The 25,027-nt window shown below is 47.0% G+C and overlaps 1 protein-coding gene and 1 pseudogene across 3 annotated transcripts in view; one reads left to right on the forward strand and one right to left on the reverse strand.

The window, feature by feature from the left end:
* LOC135896097 (26S proteasome non-ATPase regulatory subunit 13-like) overlaps window positions 1–25,027 on the forward strand; it is a 313,623-nt gene that overhangs the window by 274,390 nt on the left and 14,206 nt on the right. For 2 of the 3 annotated variants that reach the window (XM_065424435.2, XM_065424434.2), the window contains exon 11: window positions 19,416–19,532. In XM_065424435.2, coding sequence (XP_065280507.1) covers window positions 19,416–19,532 — 117 coding nt within the window. Of the gene's footprint in view, window positions 1–9,171; window positions 9,331–19,415; window positions 19,533–25,027 lie in introns of those variants that run through there. The other variant, XM_065424436.2, reaches the window with a different exon arrangement.
* On the reverse strand, window positions 15,946–18,716 carry LOC135896114 (uncharacterized; annotated as a pseudogene).

Genomic DNA, 25,027 nt, shown 5'->3' on the forward strand with positions numbered 1-25,027 from the left:
GACTACACATATAAACAATACCTGCGGGAATTCCGAAATGCCTCCCGATCCTTGGGATATTTATGCCGAAACCTCCGTAAGACGCCGACAAATATCCGCAAATTAGCCTACCTTACATTTGTTCACCCTAAACTTGAATTTGCTTCTTCAATATGGTCCCGTCACTACATTTATTTAACCACTATGCTAGAATCAGTTCAGAATAAAGCCGCTCGATTTATTTCACAAAATTACAACTGGAACGAAAGTATAACGCAAATTAAAAACAAACTATCAATTCCTTCTTTGACCACTCGTCGTGATGTAGCACTTATATTGTTGTTTCACAAGTACATTCACGGACCGAGGCTATCACCAATAGCTCTGCAAGTTTCTCCATTCATTTCACGAAGATTGCATAATCATCTTTCTTTCACGCGCATCTACGGCAAAACAGACACTTTTAACTCATCTGCGCTTCCACGTGTCATCCGCTTGTGGATTGACTTTCCCGATATCCTGGTAGCTGAAGCTAACAGAGAAAAATTCTGTCACGACATAAACATTCATTTCTTACTTTAAAAAAAAAAAAAACTTCTAGTCTGTGTTGCTTCTTGTATGCTTTTTTTTTCTTTTTATCTTAGAATTTTTTACTTTGTGTAAACTTGACTCTTCGTTGTGTTATTATTAACAAAGCATTGTATAATTTTGTATAATTATTTGCTCTTTATACTGTGTCAATTTTTCCCCCTTACCCAATGCCCATTTTTCGGGCCTGTAAGGTATTTTGAATAAGTAAATAATGTGTAGGTTAGATAACCGGTGGACCATGAGGGTTACAGAATTGGTACCAAGAGAAGGATAACGCAGTGGTTGGCAAAAGACAAGGTGGAGCGATGAAATAGGAAATTCGCGGGCGCTAGTTGGAAACGGTTGGCACAGGACAGGGGTAATTGGAGATCCTAAGGAGAGGCCTTCGTCTTGCAGTGGACTTAAAATAGATCGATGATGATGATGAATACTGTGCAGGGCTCTGAAACCAAAACCGCTCAAAATGTTACACGTTTCATTAGGGTTGTTGCATGAAACGAGACCTGTATAATCTCGTGTCATATAATGCATTGTCCTCACTGAGACTGCTCAAATCCATTGTAAAACCCGACATGTCCCAAAATCGGGGGACATCTCTTGTATCAGTTTTGCATGACTCGGCTCCAGATATATGGGTGTTACAGTAGCCGGCGTTTCTGTGCACAGTGCCAAAGACGCTGACCAGGTTCACCATGACAGAATGTCCACCATGACGCGACGTTCACCATGACAGAATTATGGTTCCAGCAGGCAGAGATGCGAGCACTTAGAAAAAAGATATGCACAGGGGAACACTGGACTTACGACGGAAGTTTATTATTAAATTCTGTAGGTTGGTGCCATGCATTCATAAACAAGTGGTAGAGTGCTTAGCATGGTATCTTTAGCAATCAAAATTCAAGTTCCTTATTAGTGAGGTGGGCCGAATGTTCATCATCATCATCAGCCCATTTTATGTCCACTTCACAACGAAGGCCTCTCCCTGCGATCTCCAATTACACATAATTGTGTGCCCAACTTCGTGATGTAGAAAGCTTCGCATGTCCCTTTTTCCACTCTGCCACACTCTCTCCCAATACTCGACCATGACGAAGTCTGGGCTGCAGCCACACTTCTTGCAAGTTCCTTTCTGTATCAGTTGGGACCAGATTGCAGTGCTCACGCATGCACTCAATTGATGCACCAGCCTGTCTGGCCAACGTAGGACCGACCGCAATCTGATAAACAACAGAAGAACATTTCGTCAAAACAGTGGTATGCTTTTTACCACAGCAACAGGTCGCTTCTTCTCACCTGCAATGCTTTTGCACAACGTTGCCAGTTTGCGTTGCCATTTGTTGGGCGTGTTAGTAAACTGACTTGGAAAGCATATTTAGTGCCAGCAAACAAGGACAGAAGGGAGGCGACACCACAATGCATTTACTTCAACAGCTTGATTTTCAGGAAACACACACCTGTTTAACCCATGTACAGTGGTGCCACCTCATCCAAATCTTAACCATCCAAAAAAGCCATCTCCTTATCTAACAAGTCGACCAAAGGGGCACTAACACACGTATCACTATTCCTACAGATAGCCTGAGCCTCAATAATCTCACACATCTTTATCTTTGTGCTTCGCAAGAACCCGGCAGGATCCATACACCTGTGCACAGCCGCATTCCTGACAGTGAGTTGATAACTGTATTGCTTATTTTTCACGTTTAGGCTATGTTCCCGTAATCAGTCATTAGGACACCTTCCTGTCTGTCCGATGTATTTTTTCCCACAGGACAGTAGGAGCTCAAACAACACTTTCTATGCAACCCACCGGTCCGTTAATCGACATATTTTAACTCCTAATACTCCTAACACGTGTGCTGTTCCATGAACTTGAGCTTAATATCTAAGAAACGCAGCACGTTATTAGTTGGCTCTTCAGTCGTGGGAGTAAGTGGGCTAAGGCCTGCCGAAAAAAACTTCGTAAAGCTTACCTACTGTAGAACGTGCGTCTGGTTTGAAAAGGACTAGATAGCCATCAACGTACTTGACAACTTTAACCACCCTGTACTCCAACAAGGTACGCGACAGGTTTTTGTTATGGTGAGCTAGAAAAATGTCACTTAGTATAGGCGCCAAATATGAACCGATGCAAACCCCCTTCTTTTGAATGAACATTTCGTCATTCCATGCTGCATACATCGAGTGAAGGTGGCAACTAAGCATATCTAAATAGTCCTGAACGGATAAACTGACTGAATTTTGAAATGAAACCATGCCATACTCGCCTATGCACTATTCTATGCATGTTATTACAGTCGAACCCGACTATATCGAAACCGTTTACATTGAATTATTTTATATATCGAACAATTTCTGGACAAGGTGTAGTTACAATGAGTATATATAGCAAAAATAACACCTACATCGAACAAAAATAGCAGCGACTCCCAATATATGAAACGTCGTGTTGGAAAAGTGCCCCGAAAGTTGGCTTTCCCTCGTGGTGATGGGGAAACCTGGTGGCGCGGCTCCATCCAACCGCTCTCCCTGCCGTGACCATGCTGCGTCAAGTGAGCCGTCGACACCCCCCCCCCCCCCCCCTGCAAAATGTCATCCTGGCCCACCCGCAGCACTTGCTCAGACAGCCAATCGTGCCCTCATCGTGTAAGATGGTGAAAGTGCGAGTTGTCTCGCTGCTTTTCCGGTTCGTTGTGTGTGCGCCTTGTGGGCCTTCCCCTGCAGTGTTGCCGTGATGAAGCAGCAGATTCGCCTTTTGTTGTGAAGCTCAAAATCATAAATTGGGTGGAATGCGGTGAGAAGTCGGATGTTTCTGCAACATGAAAGCTTCTGAGGAGCACTCTCAGCACGATCTTGAAGGTAAAGGGGGAGATTAGGGCTAAAGCGGCCAAACTCGCGACCCCGGTGCCCGTGGCGTCCGACGCAAACGCACGGCCGTGTACGAGTGGTTCATCCGAAATTGCTTCAGCCATGCCGGCTTCCGCGTGCTCGGTAATGACTGTAAACTCTGATGAATGCGACGAAGCTGTTGCTGGTGTTGCCGAGGTTTGAAGCGAGCTGTCAGAATTTCCGGAAGCTGTTGACAAATCAGTGGTAGACGAGCTAGTTTCATCAATAAGGTGATTTTATAAATGGTATGGGCTTTTATGACATCCAAATATTTAGCAGGCTTATATCGAACTATGCTCTATATCACATGATAGGCGTTTTTCTGTGAATTCGATATAGCTGGGTTCGACTGTAGTTTCTTTTCAGCCAAGGAGTAGTACTATTCCTTTATGTCAAAGGAGCAAGCTGATAAGCTTTTGTCAGAATTTTCTTTCAGGAAATCCACGATTTCTGCAGAGCTTCTAACAAAAATTGGTCGTCACTATTAAGAATTCTGAGCTTTTCTTGCAAGAAAAAAGCTAACTTTCTTTTTCCCATGGCCCGGTTTCTGAGACTATTATCCTTAATGGGCAATCGGGTTTGTGCGTCTTTGCACTAAACATGATTCGAAGGCAACCAGACTTTGCGTAGTCAATTTCACAAACCAACTGACTAAGGCATGCTTTTTTGCAAAGACTCTTTGCTTCTAGCTTGATTTTTCTAAGAGATACATTGTTACACTCGTCGAACACAGAGGCAATTACAGAGCAGGCTTTCGCATTAAAATCACCTTCCTTGTCTGCTGGCAAAACGCAGTCAGTTCTGCCTCAAGAATGAAGTTGCGCGTGTTACCAGTACACATGAGACCATCGGTGTGTTGCGCGAGACCACATCGACCCCTTCAGAGATACATCGGTTTGCTTTACCTTGTGGTATGCTTAGTTGCTACCTTCACTCAACGAATGTAATGTAATGTATGTAATGATGAAATATTCATTCAAAAGCAGGGGGTTTGCATTGGTTCATGTTTGGCGCCTATACTAAGGGACATTTCTTTAGCTCACCATAACAAAAACCTGTTGCATACCTTTTTGGAGCACAGGGTGGTTAAAGTTGTCAGGTATGTTGATAACTATCGAGTCCTTTTCGAACCAGACGCACATTCCACAGTAGGCAAGCTTTACAAAGTTTTTTCTGCAGGCCTTAGCCCGCTTACTCTCACGATTGAAGAGCCGACTGATAATGTGCTGTGTTCCTTAGATATTCAGCTTGAGTTTGGGGAACGGCACATGTGTTGGGAGTATAAACGTAGAACTAATAAGCCCATGTTGCCGTGTCGGTCAGCCCACTCGAAGTTCGTCAAGGGGAGCATTGCCAACCTGTGTTTTGGAAATGCATTAAAGAAATCTTGCCACCATAAGATCTTATGGATCCAGTCGGGAAGGTTATCAGCAGCAGGGTTTCCGGAATCAGTGCACGTTTCGGTCGTAGAGGGGCTGCTAAAAAGGTGCGGGTCAGATAGCACAATTCGGGATGTGGCAAATCAACGAACAGAACGCAAAGCGAAGGTAGCGGTAGTGCCCTACCTGAATAGCACTGCACATAGCCTTAAGAAAACGGCTAGCCAGGTGGACACAAAAGTGGTCTTTTTAGTGCCAGAAAAGCTGGCAAAAATATGTCAATTAACGGACCTGTACCATGTGGGGTTCTCACCCGTGCTCTTGGGACAAAGGAACGAGAACAGAGTAGTGCAAACAATCACAAGGGCATTTATTGCACCTTTTATAGATCAATGCCTGCTAGCCAAGTTACCCGTCGTGGTTGCTCAGTGGCTATGGTGTTAGGCTGCTGGGCACGAGGTCGCGGGATCGAAAGTCTGCCACGGCGGTCGCATTTCGATGGGGGCGAAATGCGAAAACACCAGTGTACTTAGATTTATGTGCACGGTAAAGAACCCCAGGTGGTCGAAATTTACAGAGTCCTCCACTACGGCGTGCCTCATAATCAGAAAGTGGTTTTGGAACGTAAAATCCGATAATTTAATTTAATTTTTTGCTAGCCGAGTTGCTATCCAGAAAACATGCCGATGGATGCACAACGAATCTATTAGTCCGACTCACCGCAAGCGCATGCTGGATCCCAACGCCTGGTCATTCGCGCGTACGGTCATGCGAACGGTGGCGCGTTCAAAGAAGGCCATGCGAGACGGTCTCGCAGAAGCATGGATCGAACCACGCGCAGGACGTCTGCGGCGCTCGCGGACCCGCAACCCAAGAGGAAGAGCTTTCTACTTTTCGCGCCCAAGTAACCCCGCCGGTAGGTGGCGTTAGCAGCACAACACTTGAGCCATCTCTCGTACTGCGCTTCAACCGCACTGACCGCCGCGGGCCCCAGGCCACGCAGCGAAGCCGTATTGCAGGAGACGGGAGCTAAGCAGGAAAACAAAATACCAGGGGACGCGCAAGAGTCATGCATCCCCACAACCGTAAACCAGCTGTCGGATGGTCTGCGAATCATCATAAATCTCTGTAGAAACTGCTGTTTATGAGCTCCCGCTGTTCTGTTGGAAAAAATACATCGGACAGACAGGAAGGTGTCTTAATGACCGATTATGGGAACATAGCCTAAACGGGAAAAATAAGCAATACGGTCATCTGTCAACTCACTGTCAGGAATGCGGCTGTGTGCCGGTGTATGGATCCTGCTGGGTTCTTGCGAAGCACAAAGATAAAAATGTGTGAGAGATTATTGAAGCTCAGGCTATCTGTCAAAATAGTGTACGTGAGTTACGGCCCCTTCGGTCCACTTGTTACATAAGGAGATGGCTTTTTTGGATGGTTAAGATTTGGATGAGGTGGCGCCACTGTGTATGAGTTAAATAGGTGTGTGTTTCCTGAAAATCAAGTTGTTGATATTAGCGCATTGTGGTGCCGTCTCCCTTCTGTCCTTGTTTGCTGGCGCTAAATATGCTTTCCTTGCCAGTTTGGTAAACACAGAAAACACCAGTGTATGCCACTCCTTGCGGCCACACGCTTTAGGTTGTGAGACAGGTCATGCAAATATGGCATTGCTTCAGTTTTTTCTATGATTCAGTGTCTTCCGCAGCCTTTGCAGTTTCATAATTTTTCTATACAAGGTTGTAGCAACAGCTGTGAATGATGAGGCCGGGTACTCTGTAGACGTTAACCTGAGCGCCCCGGCATCAAAACTCTCCTGCATAAAGAGTGTGTGCAGTGCTTGTTCAGAGCATTTGTGAATCGCGAAGAAGCTGTGCCTCGATTGATCAGTGTGGAGTCGTCTCATTTCCTTTTGTCACCTCAATTCTCATCGCATCGATTTGCATAAAGAAAGGAAGATAAGGCTGCGATTCATCATGTCCTGAAGCATGTTATGCGGTCGGGCCACTTCACATGCAGTGCAGCAGCAGCCAGACACTGGCTCCAAGTTGAACTTGCCTCGTACTGCAGCTCTTGTTAACCTTAACCATGAAAGTACAAGAGTGGGGTTGTAGCCTGGCAAGGGAACATGAATTCAGGATCGCCAGTCGGGCTCTAGAGTCTACAGGAATATGCTTATCTCGTTGAATTATTCACAGGAGACCCTGATCATGACAAGTAAACTTAAATGGAAGAATAAAAATGGGTTGGAGTGCATACAGCAGTCATTACCAAATCCTGACTGGGAGCTTATCACTCTCATTTAAAAGGAAAGTGTATCATTATTGCATTCTACCGGTGCTAACACATGGGGCAGAAATGGAGGTTAACAAAGAAGCTCGAGAACAAGTTAAAGGCCACGCAAAGAGTGACGGAATGAGAAATGTTAGGTGTAACATTAACGAAACAGGAAGAGAGTGATGTGGATCAGAGAGCAAATGAGGATAGCCAATATTCTAGTTTGCGCTAAGAGAAAAAAATTGGGCTGGGCAGGCCATGTAATGCGTAGGGTAGATAACTGGTGGACCATTAGATTTACAGAATGGGTGCCAAGCGGAAGGGAAGCACAGTAGAGTGCAGGCAGAAAACTATGGGGGTGATGAAATGACGAAATTTGCAGGCTCATGTTCAAATCAGCTAGCACAAGATGGGTAATTACCGTATTTACTAGCACGATGATTGCACTTGCGTAACGATCGCACCCCTGGATTTTGTCATCAAAATTCTTTTTTTTTTTTCTTTCCTGTGTTACGATCGCACCCCGAGCTTGCCGCAACGATATATTGTGTGCCAAGCCTAGCTAATAATGATCGGGCTTACCATCTGTCAAATGCTACGCGAACGACTCTTCAAGACAAACCAAGCAGTCTGCACGCACCAAACATTCTTAAGCAGATGCCGATTTCATTCCTTTCATCACTTTCCGCACTTCCACGAAAAAAAAAAAAAGGTACGACCAAACTTGCCTTTATTATGTGTAGGCTGTATAATGGTTGTGTTCAACAACAACAAAAAAAGGTGCCTTTCGATTCTTCTCGTCGGCACTCGTGGGCACGCAACAAATCGCGAGCGGCAACGATAGTAGCCACGTTTACACTGATACATTAGAAGTGTACCCTATTCATACGCCGAAGCTTGTAACACAGGTAAGATATTCGCCCACCCCTCATGGAAACCTGCCGTATTAGGATAGTAGTGAAGACAAATTCCGCAGTTTCCGCAGCATGCCCGCTATGTGTTTCTATGTCACTGGCAGCTAAGCCTGCCCATCTATTTCTGTCCCCTCAAAGTGGACATGGCTACATTATCGCCGCAAACTTGTTGATATTAACAATATTATTCGTTACTGATACAGAAGAAACTGTTTCAATGCACGTAATGTACTCTCGAGAAGAAAAGAAATCGTGTTCAGCGCATTTGGCTTGCTCCACCGGCTGTCATTTTTGTTTTGGTGTCCCACACTGTTACAGTGGCAGCCGCCTGTTCCTTGACCTGTTGTCATCCCGCAGCAAACACAGGATGAAAAAAAAGATTTTCTTTTCGTGGGGAATTTAACCCACGTAATGACCGCACCCCTGAATTTTTGTCAATTTTTTTGACAAGAAAGTGTGATCATTATGCGAGTACATACAGTAGAGATCTCAGGGAAAGGTCTTCGTCCTGCATTGGACATAAAAACAGATAATGATGACACTGCCTAAGCAATTTTCGGATGAATTTTTATAAAAAGAAGCTGCATAATAGAAATGGATAAGTGAGTAGTGCTGAGCAATTTGGTGTGCCAATTGGTTGTACTTTCGCAAAAAAATTTATTGGGCAGTTCAGGGAGGATGGTGGGTGTGATAGCACGAGTTCAAGCAGCTGTCCATCTATAATTTGACTTACCTGTACTGTACAATCATGTAGCACGCATTGTAAATGCAGCATCTCATCTTTAAATAACAAAATGAAAAAGGTTTCAGTGACGTTTCACATCGTGAGTGCGGGTGACGGGCAAGCATATAGGTGCTATAGTGCACATGTAGTGTCCACATCGCAGATCGTATTCAAGACGGGGCTCGCACAGCTGCGCCATACACAGCTGCCACCGAGGTAGGAGGCCTCTTTGGAAACATTTGCTTACTATCTAAATTACCTAGCGTGATCTCAGCACACACAGGCAAGCATTCTTCCCTCTTTACAACTAGCACTTTAATAGGATTGGATTGGAGCCAACTTTATTTGCACCTGCAGTTGGGCACTTGTGCGCCCCAATGAAGGCCTACGTCATCTACGAAGTCACCATTACTCGGCGCAGGTCTCCGCTCGCCGTTGCCGGCTCGCTGGGTCCCTCCCTTTCGAGCACCCCGAGGATCTACTGGACGGCCCAGAGCTGTTCGTCTCGGTCGTAGCTCTTCGCAGCTGCCTCGAGCCACGGTGGGAGTGTGGTATCCTGTGTTAACTTCTGGTTTCGGTTTTGGGTCGTTTGCGTCAGGGCGCCACTCAGCGCCAAACTCTAAGCTGGCTCCTGCTTCCCCTCGGAGAAATAAAAGAGCATTCTTCGTCTGGTCCCCGACTGGGGCAGTCTGGCTCTTTCTTGCGGCGCTGCGCGCCCTGGCCGTTAGGCTTCATGCCGTAAACCTTTCATCCGGCCGCCCCGTCGAAGCTACAACAAACTGGCGACGAGGTAAATCGCTCATTTTACTTTTCACGTCCCCTTACCTTTCTGCTTCTGCTGCTCCCCTGCTTCCGGCATGCAAGACGCTATGTCCACTTCGACATCGTCCACCGCAACTCCCCCGCCTTTGTTCTCCGTGCCCAGCATGGCGTTTGCACCACCCATGCCGCCTTTCCTTGCATTACCCGGTACTCCTCCGGTACCATGGCTCACATGGAAACATTCTTTTTGCACGTTTCTTCAGGCGACCGGATGTGAAACATTACAAGACGAGAGGAAGAAAGCCATTTTACTGAGTAATTTAGGCTTTGAGGGGCAGCGTCTCTACTATGACCTCGCGTCGCAAACGGACCAGACCGCCGCTACGTTCGAAGACATTCTTCGCATCTTTGACCAGCACTACATAGAAAGCTCCAATCCCCTGGTGCGCACCACATTATCTTCCGGGACAAGAAGCAACTACCTGGGGAAACCTTTCAGGACTTCGTCACCGCGCTACAAAGGCTAGCGCCTGCTTGTGCGTTCGGCGCATGAAATCCTCCAGGCGTCGCATCAACAAGAATTAGAGAAAGGTTACTCTACGAAGGAGTGTCCCTCACGTTCAAGAAGGCCCAGGAAATCGGACGAACCGTACAGCAAGTTCACAAAGAACTTCAAGTCTTCAGCAGCTCGTCTATTCAGCGCATCTCGACGCAACACCAAGATGGCGTTGCCAGCCATCTCCTTCTTCGCCCGGGCGTGCAAGATGGCACTTCCCGCCACCCTTCTCCCTCGACCCGGCGGCTTCAAAATGGCGCTCGGCGGCATGGCGGAAAGTCGCGACCTGGGGAGGCTGGCCAACATGGCGCGCGGCCCAAACTCCGCGAAGCCACTCGAGACATTTCGGGCCATTGCTACCGATGTGGTTCACCTCACCACATCGCATCGGATCCAGGCTGTCCAGCCAAGCACGTTTCCTGCCGTGTGTGCGGAAAAGTAGGACATTTCGCTTTAGTTTGCCGTTCGAGGAACTGAAAGTATCGACAATCCCCTGCTCGTACGCAGCTTGATTTCGCTACATGCCAACAAGTGTCAGGAGTTCCAGCTGACCCAAGCGTTCAGCTTCCATTTCTTCCGCATAACGCTCCCTCGAAGTTCGCCCAGCCGTACTCAGGACAATCGGAACTTGTAAAGGACTTCATCCATGACGTTCATCTTCGAGCTTCAATGCAACCAGTCTCGGCGAAAGTGCGTCCTCAACCTCGGGTTCTCCGTGAGCAAGTCTGCGCTGCAAACAGTATTTCGCCCCTAGAAAACAAAGTTCAGTCAGTTGTTGAGGCACCGCAGCCAACTGACAAAAAGTCGCTGGATTCATTTCTCGGTGTCACGCGATACTACGCTAAACTGATTTCCCAGTACGCTGAATTGGCAGAGCCGCTTAGGAAACTGCTAAAGCAAGAACAACCGTTTGTCTGGGATCAGGATACTGAGTATAGCTTCCAGACTATTAAGGAGGTAATTGTATACGAATTCGGCTCTTACGCCAAAAGTGTTAAGACCTACGTGGACCGTCGTCGTGCATCAAAATGCCCTCAATTTCGTCCAGGAGATCTTGCCCGAGTACGCAACTCGAGAAAGTCCGATCCTAAATACTCGGGACCATTTAAGATTTACCGTAGGGTAGGTCGCAATACTTTCACGCTTGAAAATGGCAAACGATGGAATGCATCCAAACTTGTGAAATGCCCTGCACTACAGGATAATCTTGTAAAATTCACCGAAAAGAGTCACTCCAGTGACCACCCTTCCCTTGATGATTGTCTCCCACCTTTTCTTCCAGTTACTACTGGTATAGGGGATACATTACGGTTCTTGTAGCGCAATCGTGCAGTACGCGCATCATTACTACGGTGCTGACTGCCATGCGAATTTGCCTTTTATGCCAAAACGTTTTTCAGCACTTAGGTCGTTAGCATTCTTACGGGGGGGACTATGGAGTGTAAAGTGTTTTTACGCACAATGCCAAATCCACGACAGCCACAGAGACTGTCTCTAGTCGGGCTCAGGGCGAATGAGTCACCCATCAGTGCTGTCCCAGGGGGCACACAGATGTTTGTTACTGTCTATTTTTGTACTTTGTGAATTTTTTATGTGTTATCGGTGTGTGCAAGGCTGCATCTCATCGTCCTCCGAAGACTTGTACTGAAACTGCAGAACTGGAGTGCAATAGTTCATATTCAGTTTTCATGCGCGTTTTTTTTAAATGGGGAAGCCAAAGATATCATTTTCTATTGTGTAAAGATGTCATCACTAATCATGTGTGTTATAGTGCTAACATGTTCTTTGACTCGTGGCTTACTTTTGTTGCGAGGAGAGCGAGTAGAGCATTTCTCCTTTCAAGGGAGAGGTGATGTGCCACCCTGTGTTAACTTCTGGTTTCGGTTTTGGGTCGTTTGCATCAGGGTGCCACTCAGCGCCAAACTCTAGGTTGGCTCCTGCTTCCCCTCGGAGAAATAAAAGAGCATTCTTCGTCTGGTCCCCGACTGGAGCAGTCCGGCTCTTTCTTGCGGTGTGCGCACCCCAGCCGTTAGGCCTCATGCCGTAAACCTTTCATCCGGCCGCCCCGTCGAAGCTACAACAGGGAGCGTTCTTGATTTTGCCTCTTCTGGATTTTTAACACAATCCCACAAGATGTGCATGTAATCTGCCGTCTCCCTCCTGCAGACTCTGCACTTATCGGTCGGATATGTCTCGGGGTACATGAAATGCATCAGTCTCGGGCTCGGTAGCGATCTGGTCTCAAACTGTCTCAGTAGTATTTATTTCCTCAAAGGTCTCTGTTGAGACATTACATGAGGGAGTGGGGAGTTAGTGACAAAGATAGATACTACAAATTACAAAGGGATATTTCCGATGAGTCGCTTGAATGCAAGTGGGTCGATGATAGTGGCAACTTCGGCGGGCAGGCCATTCCAGTCTCATGTTGTGTGCAGAAAAGATGATTGCTGAAAAGTAACGGTATAGGCTTGTGGGGGATATACTGTGTTAGAGGAACTGGTGCGGGCAACGCGATGTGCTCTTTTTATGTACGGGTTGTCAAAAGGCAAAGAATGAAAAAATTCATGAAAAAGGTTAAGACGTGGTATTTTACGGCGTGAGGCTAGAGAGGGTTCAGCTCGACTCAGCCTCGGGTGCGGGATTCAGAGAGTCCTGCGAGCCAGGCGGTAGGCCTTCGTGATTTCATTGTAATCCGTTATGCGGTCCTCGGTTCCGAACCATGTCGGATGATCTGTCGCCAGGGCGCGGTTAGTTAGCGCTCACGCTGTTGCGTGTGTCATCTCATTGTGGTTCTCATTGCGTTGCAACGCGTCGCCCGCGTGCGCCGGGAACCACTTGAGTCTTACTTTTCTGTCTTGTAGTTTGGCCGCTCGCACTACGCGCTCAGCCTCCCTGCAGATTTGGCCCTTGGCGAAGTTTCGCACCGCCTGTCTCGAGTCATTCAGCACCGTGTGGCAGCCTGCGTCGGCGAGGGCCAGGGCGATGGCTACCTCCTCCCCTTGTTCCACTCCGCCGCTTCTCACGCTCGCTGCCATCCTCGTAGCGCCGGTTGATGCCTCTATGACGACCGCTGCAAAGGCGGTCGTCTAGAGGCATCCTGCAGACTCTGCCGCGTCCACGTACGGCGCGTGTTCGTCGTTGGCATGCTGGTCGATGAGAGCCTTTGCCCTCACCGCTCTTCTTCCCTTGTTGAACTGGGGATTCATGTTCTTCGGTATGGGGTCGATTCTGGTCTGGCGTCGGACCTCTTCGGGGACGAGGAGCTTCATCTCCACCTTGTTCGAGCATCCTATTTCCAGATCGTCCAGTATCTTCCTCCCAGCTTTAGTCTTGGACAGCCGCTCCAGTTGAGAGGTGCGTTGTGCTTCAGCTATTTCTTCAAGCGTATTGTGTATCCCGAGTTGTAACAAGCGGGTCGTACTCGTGGACTCGAACAGGCCCAGCACCGTCTTGTACGCTCTTCTGATGAGCACGTTGATTTCGTTACGTTCGTGTTGCAGCCATCTGTGGTAGGCTGCAACGTACGCGACGTGGCTGATGATGAAGGATTGGACGAGCCTAATAAGGCTCTCCTCTCTCGTGTCAGCCTTCCGGGAAGTGACTCGTTGAAGGAGCCGAATCGCGTTGGCTGCTTTTGCTGTGAGACCAGTGATAGTTGCGCCGTTTCTTCCGTGCTTTTCAATGGCCATGGCTAGGATCCTAATTTTGCCAACCTCTGCGATCACGTTGCCGGATTTGGTCACGATTCTAATTTTTTTCGTTTTCGTGTTGTCTGGTCTTGCTTCTGCTGTTTTTGGTAGGTGAGAGTATGAGAAGCTCCGATTTGCTCGGCGAACATCTCAGTCTGGTGCCTTCCATCTGATCTTCCATTGCGTCGACAGCAGCTTGCAGCGTGCCCTTGGTTCGCTGCCACCGGTCAGCCACAGTGTGATATCGTCCGTGCAGATGGTGTGCCTGACGTTTTCGATGTCTGCGAGCTTTTTGGCCACTCCGATCATTACCAGGTTGAACAGCATCTGTGAAACGACTGATCCCTGCGGTGTGCTGATGCTTCCGAGCTTTTTCTCTTGCGTCTGTAGGTTGCCTGCTCGTAGCTTGGTGGTCCTGTCCGTGAGGAGGTCCTTGATGTAGTTGTAGGATCTTTCGCCCATGTTGAGCGTGGAGACTTGGAACAGAATCGCCGAGGGTTTCACCTTATTGAAGGTGCTCTGCAAGTCAAGCCTTAGGACTGCTTTGTTGTCGCGGGGGCTGCCGCCATCGTCGATGATTTGGTATTTGAGCTGCAGCATAGCGTCCTGCATGTTGAGGTGCTGTCTAAAGCCGATCAAGTGGCTGGGTACAGCCCTTCTCATTCCAGGTAGTCTTGCCACCTGTTGAGCAGGACGTGCTCCAGCACCTTCTCACACAGGACGTGAGCGAGATGGGCCGGAGGTTATCCGTGTCCGGCGGCTTCGCCGGCTTAGGGATCAGGATGGTCTTGGCTGTCTTCCACAGCTTTGGCAATGCGCCCGCTCTCCAGCACTTGTTGAAGTATTTGGCGAGGTTTTCAATCGAGCCTTCGTCGAGGTTCTTGAGCGCCTTGTTCGTGACGAGGTCCGGGCCAGCTGCCGACCGGCTGTTGAGGTCGTGCAGGGCCGTGCGTACCTCCTCGATGTCAATGTCACGATTGAGCTTCGCGTTAAATAGGCCACTGTACGGCGCCTGTTGTTCGGTGGGTGTAGTCGGCAGGTATTTGTCATTAATGCGCCTGGTGACTTCGTTGGCGCCGTGTACTGAGACCGCCCAATGTATGAGCCTGGCGAGTCTGTCCTTTTGGTGCAACTTGGTCTTGGTTTCGTTGAACAGGTGCCGCAGCAGGTTCTATGTCTTCCCGCTATGCATCTGCCCGTCTGCCGCGTTGCAAATCTTGTTCCACTGTTGCGTGCAGAGCACGCAGCAGTGATCCTCGATCGCTCGTTTTAGCTCCGCCACCTTCTTTTTGAGTCTGCAGTTAAGCCGTTGTTTCTTCCAGCAATTGAGTATCGACTGTTTGGCTTTGATGAGATGCGCAAGCCGGCTGTCTACTTTATCGATATCTCCGCACCCGTTTCAATATCTTTGGTCGCGTCGCGTACGCTCTAGGTGATTTCGGCCGTCGACGAGTCGATGTCTTTGATCTTGTCGTCACAGTCGCTCTTCTGGCTTCTGGCATCTCGAAAGGCATCCCAGTCTATCCATCTTTATGCTGGTGTTGTTGTGTTCCGGCATGCCAATTTCCACGATGGTGTGGTCGCTGCCGAGCTCGGTCCCCGTGTTTCTTCAGGTGATCGTGCTCCGGATGTCGTTCTTGACGAACGTCAGGTCCGGAGTGGTGTCCCGGGACACGGAGTTACCGATCCTCGTGGGATGTGTCGGGTCCGTGATGAGGGTGAAGTCGAGTTACATGGCATCTTGGTACAGGTCGCTGCCCTTTGCTGTGTACTTGTTGTAGCCCCAGGCAGGGTTCATCGCATTGAAGTCTCCGCACGCAATCAGCATATTGCGGCCCCCTGCGGTGCTGGCTCTATGCAGTAATGTTTTGAATCTCTGTTTTCTCTGCGATGGGTTGCTGTAGACATTGAGCAGAAATATGCTTCCTTTTCTCTTCTTGCCGGGGATGATTTCGGTGAGTGTGTGCTCGATCTTGATATTGCTTTGCAGCTTGTGTTTGACGAACGTGAGTCCCTTCCTGACCAAGGTGCACAGGCCTCTCCTGTAGGGCGGTCCCTTGTGCACTACGGTGCGGCGGTTAGTGTTTCTTGTAATGGTATAATGTCCGCTTGCGCATGGCATGTGCGATGTGCTGTTGGATGACTGCCTTCTTCCTTCCAAAGCTGTGACAGTTCCACTGCCACGCTGTTACACTTGCTGCTGCTGGTGTTGCGGTGGCGACCATGATTGCATTGGTGTGCACGGGGCTCCCTGGTTGGGTGGATGTTGCGTGAAGAGGGGCGCAAACGTCGAGTGGTTTACCATCGGCTGTAGGGTCCTTTCGATGTAGGCGAATCTGTTTGAGTTCTTGGCTTGGTAGGTCTCCATTGTTTGTTTCAATGCTGTCACTGCTGCGATGTTCGCCGTGATTAGCTGTTCGAGTTTGGTGAATGTCGTTTCGAATTTACTTTCGAGGCTGTCAATGCAATCGTTTTCTGTTTTCTTGCACGTGGTCTCGACGACTCGCTTCTTCGGTGCTGGTTCCTCTATGGCTGTCTCCTGCATGTTTGTGGTTGTTTCCTCTGTCTTGCTTGTGCTTGGCATAGGTCTCTGTAGAGGCTCGTTGTTGCATAGCAGCAACTGACGGTTCTCGGCGATCTTTCTCGTGAGGTTGTTGATGGTTGCTCGCAACGGTACGTTTTCTTGTCTTAAGGTCTCATTTGCTTCATGCACCTTGTTCATATCTTCTTTCTTTGTGGCTTCGGTGATTTTCTACTCGTTCCTTATATTGTTCGGTTTTACTGCGTCGACCCAGCTCACTCGCTCATGGGATGGTGACCTTTTGCTGCTGAGGCTTCTCTTGCAGCAGCTGCTGTCTCTGGATTTAGGCACACGGTTCTCTGATGGGGTCCTTGACTTTTGCGCATCTGGTGGCTTGTCAAGTGGCCGGAAATCACACTCCGACAGCAGCTGGCGTTCGGCTTGTCGGTGCTCCCATTGTCGCTTGCACACTACGTAGGGGATCTTGTATTTTGCCTTGCACAGTCGGTCTCCGGTCGGGTGTTTGTCCCCACACAACTTACATTTTGGGGTACAGCAATGGTCTTCTGTAGGGTTCGTGAGTCTGCAGGCCAGGCATGTCTTGATTGTGGGGGTCGGTCACACGTTCTTGCGGTGTCCCACTCGGCTGCACTGCTGGCAAATGTCGATCTGTTTCTTGTAGAGTCGGCACGGTACCAGGGTGAGTCTTCATCGGACAAAGTACGGTACCTTGGGTCCCTAGAACACCACGATTGCAGTAATCGTGCCTTCAATCCTTTTTGCGCCCACTGCTAGTGGGTTCCTCTCGTTGACGATGTTACTATCTAGCTCGTCGGCGCTCGCGTCTATGGGGATGCCTCTGATGATGCCCTTTACGGTGTCGTTAGGTGCCGTGCGATATGCGCTGACCTTGTAGGGTTTGCCTTGAATAGAGATTTCCTGGATTTTAGCTTACCTTGCTGCGTTGTCTTCATTCAGTGTACTGACGACCATGATGTTCTGTTGCGTTTTGGGGCAGACGGTGTCCGCGGCGGTTTCCTCGCTCATGATTTTGGCCGCAGCGAGTATGGCCACAGCGACGGTAGTGGTGCCGGTCTTGACGATGTCCAGTCCCCCTCGGGGTCTGACAACTATCTTGCTTTCTTCTAATGGCATGGCTAGCATGTGTGCTGCCTTGATGACCGAGGCTCTGACGTTCTTGTTGAATTTCGACCTCGTGCTTGTTTGACTTCCACCGGGTCCGTCGGGCTTGCTGCTGGTGGGGGTCCGCTGGTGCAGCCTCGACATGCGTTCCCCATGAGCGTCCATCCGGCGTCGTTGTGGTATTCCTCGGGTGATATCTCTTTTCCTTGAACTTGAACGCACGTGTGATTGTCCACAATCTTTGTTGTTGGAGCGGGCGCCTCCATCTCAGAGCTGACGAGCGGCAGCCACCGAGGAGTACAGCAGGCCACTGTCAGTGCGATGGTGTTGGGCCTAGCGTCTGCGGAACATGCCTAAGCCTAGCAATCCTTCACACGGCGGCAGTAGAAGTAGTCGCGAAATGTGGCTAAAAAAAATGCACTCTGCGGGTCGGCTGGTATCGGTCGATGCCGCTCGCCTTCACAGACACATTGGTGCAAGCAAAACTTTGGTTCGAGTTAATTAGCACTGTGTAATTGGCTAGCATCACGGAGCCAATCTGTGACTACGGACGAGCGCTTCTTCTTCGTCATCGTCCTCCTAGCGCTTTGAGATGCTGTCGTTGAGACACTGCGCCTCTGGTTGCAGCGTCTATCATCAGAGACAGTGGCAGGCACTGCACAGAGTTGCGAACATGTTGGTTGGGGAAGTGGCAAACAAAGTACCGGTTGGTTTCCGCATACGGGTAAGGCATGATGGTAAAAGGGAGCACCCCCCATAGCAGAGTGCAATATAGCGCCACAAATAACCTCCTCTCAATGCATGCTTAACGTATTCTTGAATAGTAAACGGGGTTGGTGCTTCATAATTTTTTTCATTATCTATTAACAGCAAACATTTCAGCAGCGCAATTTTAGGTATATGCGCGTCAGACTTATTGTTCAAAGTGTTTGAAGAGTATGAAGGGCGCTTAACAACTTTTATCGTCTGATTTCTTTGTTGTGGTTACCCATCGTGCTAATTAAATGTGCAGACAAAATTTGAAGACAAAGTGGAGCCAGCATGGAGGCCTAGGCACCTTCCTCGTTCGCTTGCTTCGCAGCTTCAGACAAACACCGCCGATTTCACAAGCTGGCCAGTTACGCATGCATATAAAAGGCGTAAATATATAGTAATTTAAACCGCATTAAGACAAGCTACACAGCTCCGCTGCTGTCACCGGAGAGACCTGTTGGACCAAATCTGGCAACAGCATCACAGTGTTGCCTGTGCGTGCTCTGACAGCTGCCATAATTTCCAGTGGGCCTCTTCGATTATTTGTTCCTGACAGCAATGTTGCTATATATTTTGGGGGTGGGTTACTAAACTGGCACCAAGATGTTGCTAAATTTCCTCTAAATTTTGCTTCAACATTGCAAAAATTGCCACTAAAACTGTCAACTGAATCTTAACTTGCATGGCATTTTGAAGAACTATTGGTACATAAGCTAACATGGTGTAAATAAGCTACTGAAGTGTTTCACATTTGTCTAGTCTCCATGCAGGTGCAGAATCAACAGTAAATTTACTGTCGGGATGTATAGAGCTTTTAGTTTACAAATATGTCTATGCAACAACGCATGAGGCAAGCTGAAATTTTGTGTTTACCTTCAGATTGTAGGGTTACCAATCCAGCACAATTAAAACAAACACAGGCAGGCTTTGTCTCATAACACGAATATTAAAAAGGCTTTTGGACCTCATATGTTGCACATATGGGAATTGTTCTGAGATGGGTGGGGGGCGAGGCAGGCAGGTGCTCTTCCACATCATTTCATGCCATGTACACAAGAATTCTTTCTGGGGTGCACATGCTCAGTGCGTCATTTGTTCTGCTCACCTATCACCTGCAACCTGTTAAAGAAAAAGCGGAGAGTTGCCTGTGTTGCTATTGACCTGTGTCATATGACCGTTCTCATTGACGCGAGGCCACAACGTGTTTGGTGATGTCTGACCACCGTTGACGTGTGATGCAGGTGGAGGTGCTGGTGATGAAGGCGCTGTCCCTGGGCTTAGTGCGAGGCACCATTGACCAGGTGGATGGACAGGTGCACATGCAGTGGGTGCAGCCACGGGTGCTCTCACGCGACCAGGTAAGGGTTTAAAGCAAGGTTTGGGTACGGGCTAGTTGGTATTCCATGATATCAATCGTCACACACAGTGCATATGTAGAGGAGGGACAAAAAAAAAAAAAGGACGACGAAGACAAGCACTGACTTCCAACTGATTCTTATTTTGGGAAAGAAACATACATATGTATACATATACATATGTATGTTTATGTATACATATACATGTATATACATATACATATACATATGTATATACATATGTATACATATATATGTATATAACATACATATATATATATATATATATATATATATATATATATATATATATATATATATATATATTTAAGACACCAAGACAAAAGCGCCCCCTACAAAGCATCAATCCGAATTAGGATGCATTCAAAATTCATGACCTAAGATGAACGAGAGCGCATGTGCAACCTCAGAAAAACCAGTTCTTTGTCTGTTAATGCAATTGATGGCTTGCTAACTGAGTCACCATCGGCAATCACTGCTGCTTCAATGATAAGTTGGGTGCATTCATTAGAATGTCGAGCTAAGATAGTGGTTTCTTCAAAAAGCGGGATACAGCCGCATTGTGCGCAATGAACACCTGGAAACCCTTCCCGCCGGTTTTGCAGTATTAATCATAGAAAAAAGTATACAGTTTGTTCGAAAGGTGTTGTGTATAAGATACCTTGGAAATGCAGTTGGCCTTATGTAGGGCAGACAAGTAGATGTCTTAACGTTAGGTTACAAGAACACAACAATAAAGGGCGGGAAGGGTTTCTAGGTGTTCATTGCGCTCAATGCGGCTGTATCCCGCTTTTTGAAGAAACCACTATTTTAGCTAGGCATTCTAATGAATGCACCCGACTTATCATTGAAGCAGCAGCGATTGCCTATGGTGACTCAGTTAGCAAGCCATCAATTACATTAACAGACAAAGAACTGGTTTTTCTGAGGTCGCACATGCGCTTTCGTTCATTTAGGTCATGAATTTTGAATGCATACTCATGTCGGGTTGATGCTTTGTAGAGGGCGCTTTTGTCTTGGTGTCTCAGTATATATATATATATATATATATATATATATATATATATATATATATATATATATATATATATATATATGTATATATGTTTCTTTCCCAAAATAAAAATCACTTGGAAGTCAGCGCTTGTCTTCGTCGTCCTTTTTTTGTCCGTTGTCTATGTATGCATTGTAAGTGACGATTGATACCAGGTAAGGGTGTCTGTGGAAGGTCTGTCACCTTCTCAACGGAATACTGCATGCACATATGCTTGCATGCACTGTGGTCAATCAGTATATATTCGTTGTCATAACATCGCTACAGATAGACAAAATTACTGTTGTCGACCGATTTTTATGTATTGGCGTACACTGGAAAATAGAAAAATGCACCGCATGAAAACCCTTTGTGTGGACAAAAAAAAAAAAAAACTTATTAGGTTACTTGCATGAATTTGTACGAGTCATGTCGATTGACGACTAACAGCGTGAAGCTGACACGGCAAGACTGGTGTTTATTGTTGCGTGCTCTTCTTTATACTCATCGGTCTGGCCAGAGTGCCCAGACCACATAATCAATCAATCAATCAATCTTTATTTCGGACATAAATGCAATGTTGTAGGTATGTCCACGAGGCAGGGCAAAAGGAAACGTATGTTTCCTGACAAGGCCTTCGCCTTCGTTCCTTTTCAGGAAATGTATTTCGCGCCACAAGCACTGTCTTCTTTTTTCTGTGTCCCTTTTCACGAAATTTATTTCGCGCTACAATCAAGTATACCTAGGAAAGGGACAGAAAAAGAATTTCTGCCCCCTTTTCACGAAACGTATTTCGTGCCACAATCAAGTATACCTAAGAAATTGAGCCACATCCACTGCCGGTGCCCATACCGTGAAATGGGACTATGAGGGTTCGCCGTCAATTCTCCATGCCTGCAGCGAGGTGAATGCCCTCGTGATATTGCCAACTACCTCGACAGCCATCTCGTTCGCCATCATCAGGCTGCTACCTTCTGCCGCAGCGCCAACAATGCACTGGCCAAGCCTGGGGCCGGTCTGTCAGCCCATGTCTGGAAAACTAAATGTAGCAACCGATGAAGGTGCGGTTGCTGTTTGTCGAACTGACAGAGATGCTCCACCGCCGCTGCCGAAAAACTATCTCGACGACATATCAACAAGATGCCGCCATCCTGAGGAAGCCTAGAAACAAAAAATATGCCAACAAAAGAAGACCTGATGACGCAACGTTCCACTCACAGGTCAATACAATGCAGCTGTGATCCGATGCCAAGACCTAACTGCAATGCAAGACAAAGAAACATCGACCTTAACATGCTACTCGGCGGCCCACGGTACTGTGTTACTATTGTTACTGAATGTGTTGATGTAATGCGCTTGCTACTACTCCAAGCTGGAGATATTGAATCTAACCCTGGCCCTTCTACTGAAGCCCTTTTCGCTGAATTGCGTAACCTGACTAACGGCCGAGCGCAGGTAATTGCAGAAATACAAGGCTTGAAAGCTCAACTCGGCAATACTGACAAAACAATAGGGAAATTGAACGAAAGACAAACAGATCTCGAAAATCATTATCAGGCATTGGTACCACTGCGGAAAAAAATTGAAATCATGCGCATTGTCACAGAGCGCACTGCCTCTCGATTTTCGGAGCTGGAAGCCCGTATGGATGACGCCGAGAACCGTTCGAGGCGAAATAACCTAATCTTCTACGGCATCCCCGACCGCACTTCCTCGGAAACATTCGCAGAAACAGAGCAGTTGGTCGCAAACCTTTGCCGGGATAATTTACAGTTAACCTTGGAACCAAGGGATATAGAGAGTGCGCATCGCCTTGGCCGTCCCTCAGCTGGTCGCTTCCGGCCCCAAATAGTAAAGCTTGCATTACACAAGACCAAAGTTGCAATATTGTCAAATGGCCAGATGCTTACAGGGACAAGTTATGGCATCGGTGAGGATTTCTCGCGCCCAGTCCAAAGTGCCCGTAAACAACTGATTGCTTTTGCGAAAAGCATGAACAAGCCATTTTCTGTCTGTTTCAAAACTCTGTTTTTGAACCAAAAGCGTTACGTTTTTGACGACAGTACAAACAGCATCAAAGAATTATCATAGCAGACGAAGCACCAAAAAAAAAGAAAGAAAAGAACCAAGCATATGCTGTCTCTAGCGATGCTCTTTCTTTTTCTGCAATTTACACTAACATCTGCAGTTTTCTTCAAAAACATGAACGTATATCTAGCATTGTATTGTCCTCTAGCAGTAATCTACTAATACTTACCAAGACGTGGCTCATTGACGACGTGAGTGATACTGAAGTGCTATCGGACCTATCGAACTCTCGTGTGTACCGCAATGACCGTGCATCTACGCGCGGTGGTGGTGTACTGATTGCATTCCACGAACAATTGTCTTGTGCAGTCATCAATATTCAGTCACAGCTGGAAATATTATGGGTGACTATCCAATCACGCCCACATACCGTACTACTAGGCGTTTGTTACAGACCTCTCCACACAACTTCCAAATATTAACCAACAACCCCGAAAGCCTATCATACATCCACTATCTCAATGAAATCAGCTACCACAAAGTAATTCATGCCGGCTTTTCTTTTCGACCAACAAAGTGCGAAATGTACAAGAAAACAATACAGCTGTATGACAAAGGTAATTATGAAGCGATAAATGAGGGCCTTAGCACATTTTTCCCCACATTTGAGACAACTTTCCATCACCCGAATGTTGACGCCAATTGGACACATTTTAAAGAAAAGCTGAAGGAATTAACCGATAAATTTGTACCTAAAGTAAGTTTCAGAGCCAGTCGTCACAAACCATGGTTTACGAAAGCATTATAAAGGCTTGAAAATAAAAAGAAACATCTATTCCGGGTTGCAAAGGTTAGAGATCAACCAAAAGCACGGGAGAAATATTATGAAGCAGATAAAAACTACCTTTCTACTCTACATCAAGCAAAGCACTCTTTTTACCACTTAGAATTGCCCAAACCACTAAAAACTACTCCCAAACAGTTTTGGAAAACACTGAAAGCCGACGAACCGCGAGAAATCCCACTCACCAGTGACCTGAATGAAGGGATTACGGACGTGGACTGTACGAACTTGTTCAACACCACGTTCGCTACTGTCTTTTCTGATGAAGAAACTGCACCCGCATGTTTACCTTTGCTTGACTTTCATTGTGACATGCCAACAATAAGTTATTGTGAAAATGCAATTTCATCCATAATAGAAAATATTAAATTGTCATCTTCAACTGGAATGGACGAAATTAATACCAAAATCTTGAAAAACACCAAACACACCCTCTCACTTTATCTCAGCCTAATTTTTTCACAGTCACTTTCTTCAGGAGTTATTCCAGATGACTGGAGGACAGGGAAGGTTCTTCCTCTTTTCAAGTCGGGTAGCAGAAATTCCCCACTTAGTTACCGCCCTATCTCTCTAACAAGTGTCCCCTGTAGAATCATGGAGCATGCGATCTACTCCCACATAATAAATTTCCTTGACAGTAATCACTTTTTCCATCCTTTACAACATGGCTTCCGCAAGGGGTTGTCATGTGAAACACAGCTTACAGTTCTTCTACATGACATCCACACTAACCTCGATAGTAACATACAGACTGACGCGATCTTTCTTGATTATGCTAAAGTGTTTGATAAAGTGCCTCACCAACAATTACTTGCGACACTCTCCCAGCTAAATTTACATCCTACTGTCTTAACATGGATTACAGAATTTTTTACTAATCGAACACAGTACGTTGTTATAAATAAGCATCTATCCACTCCGGTTCCAGTAATGTCATGCATCCCCCAGGTATCGGTTCTTGGCCCACTCCTATTCTTAATCTATATCAACGACTTGCCTTTGCATGTACCCTGTAATATGCATATGTTCGCGGATGACTGTGTTATCTACCGCACTGTACTTAACACTTCGGATCAGATAACCCTACAAAGTGACCTTACTAATATTTCAGAATGGTGTACCAGTTGGTTAATGACACTAAACGCTAACAAATGCAAAAGCATGTTGTTCACCCACAGCCATAACCCTCGGACGTTTGCGTACACAATTAATAATGTCGCTCTTGAATCAACCGACACTTATAAATACCTCGGCGTCACTATATCAGATGACCTCTCAAATGGCGTACATATGTGCATACCATCATTTCAGCTTCTAACAAAACTTTAGGTTTCCTAAAACGTCATTTGCAGAAAGCCCCAAATCACGTAAAATAGACATCTTGCCTAGACATCACTTGTACGACCGAAACTAGAATACGCCTCAGTAGTCTGGAATCCGCATCAAGCATATCTCACCGATGCTCTTGAAGCGGTAACAAACCGTGCCGCTCGATTTATCCATTTGTCGTACTCATATGACATAAGCGTCACGTCACTGAAATCACTATCTGGGCTTCCGGACCTCGTTTCA

The sequence above is a fragment of the Dermacentor albipictus genome, chromosome 6 (assembly GCF_038994185.2).
Source record: "Dermacentor albipictus isolate Rhodes 1998 colony chromosome 6, USDA_Dalb.pri_finalv2, whole genome shotgun sequence".
NCBI classification, from domain to species: Eukaryota; Metazoa; Arthropoda; class Arachnida; order Ixodida; family Ixodidae; genus Dermacentor; species Dermacentor albipictus.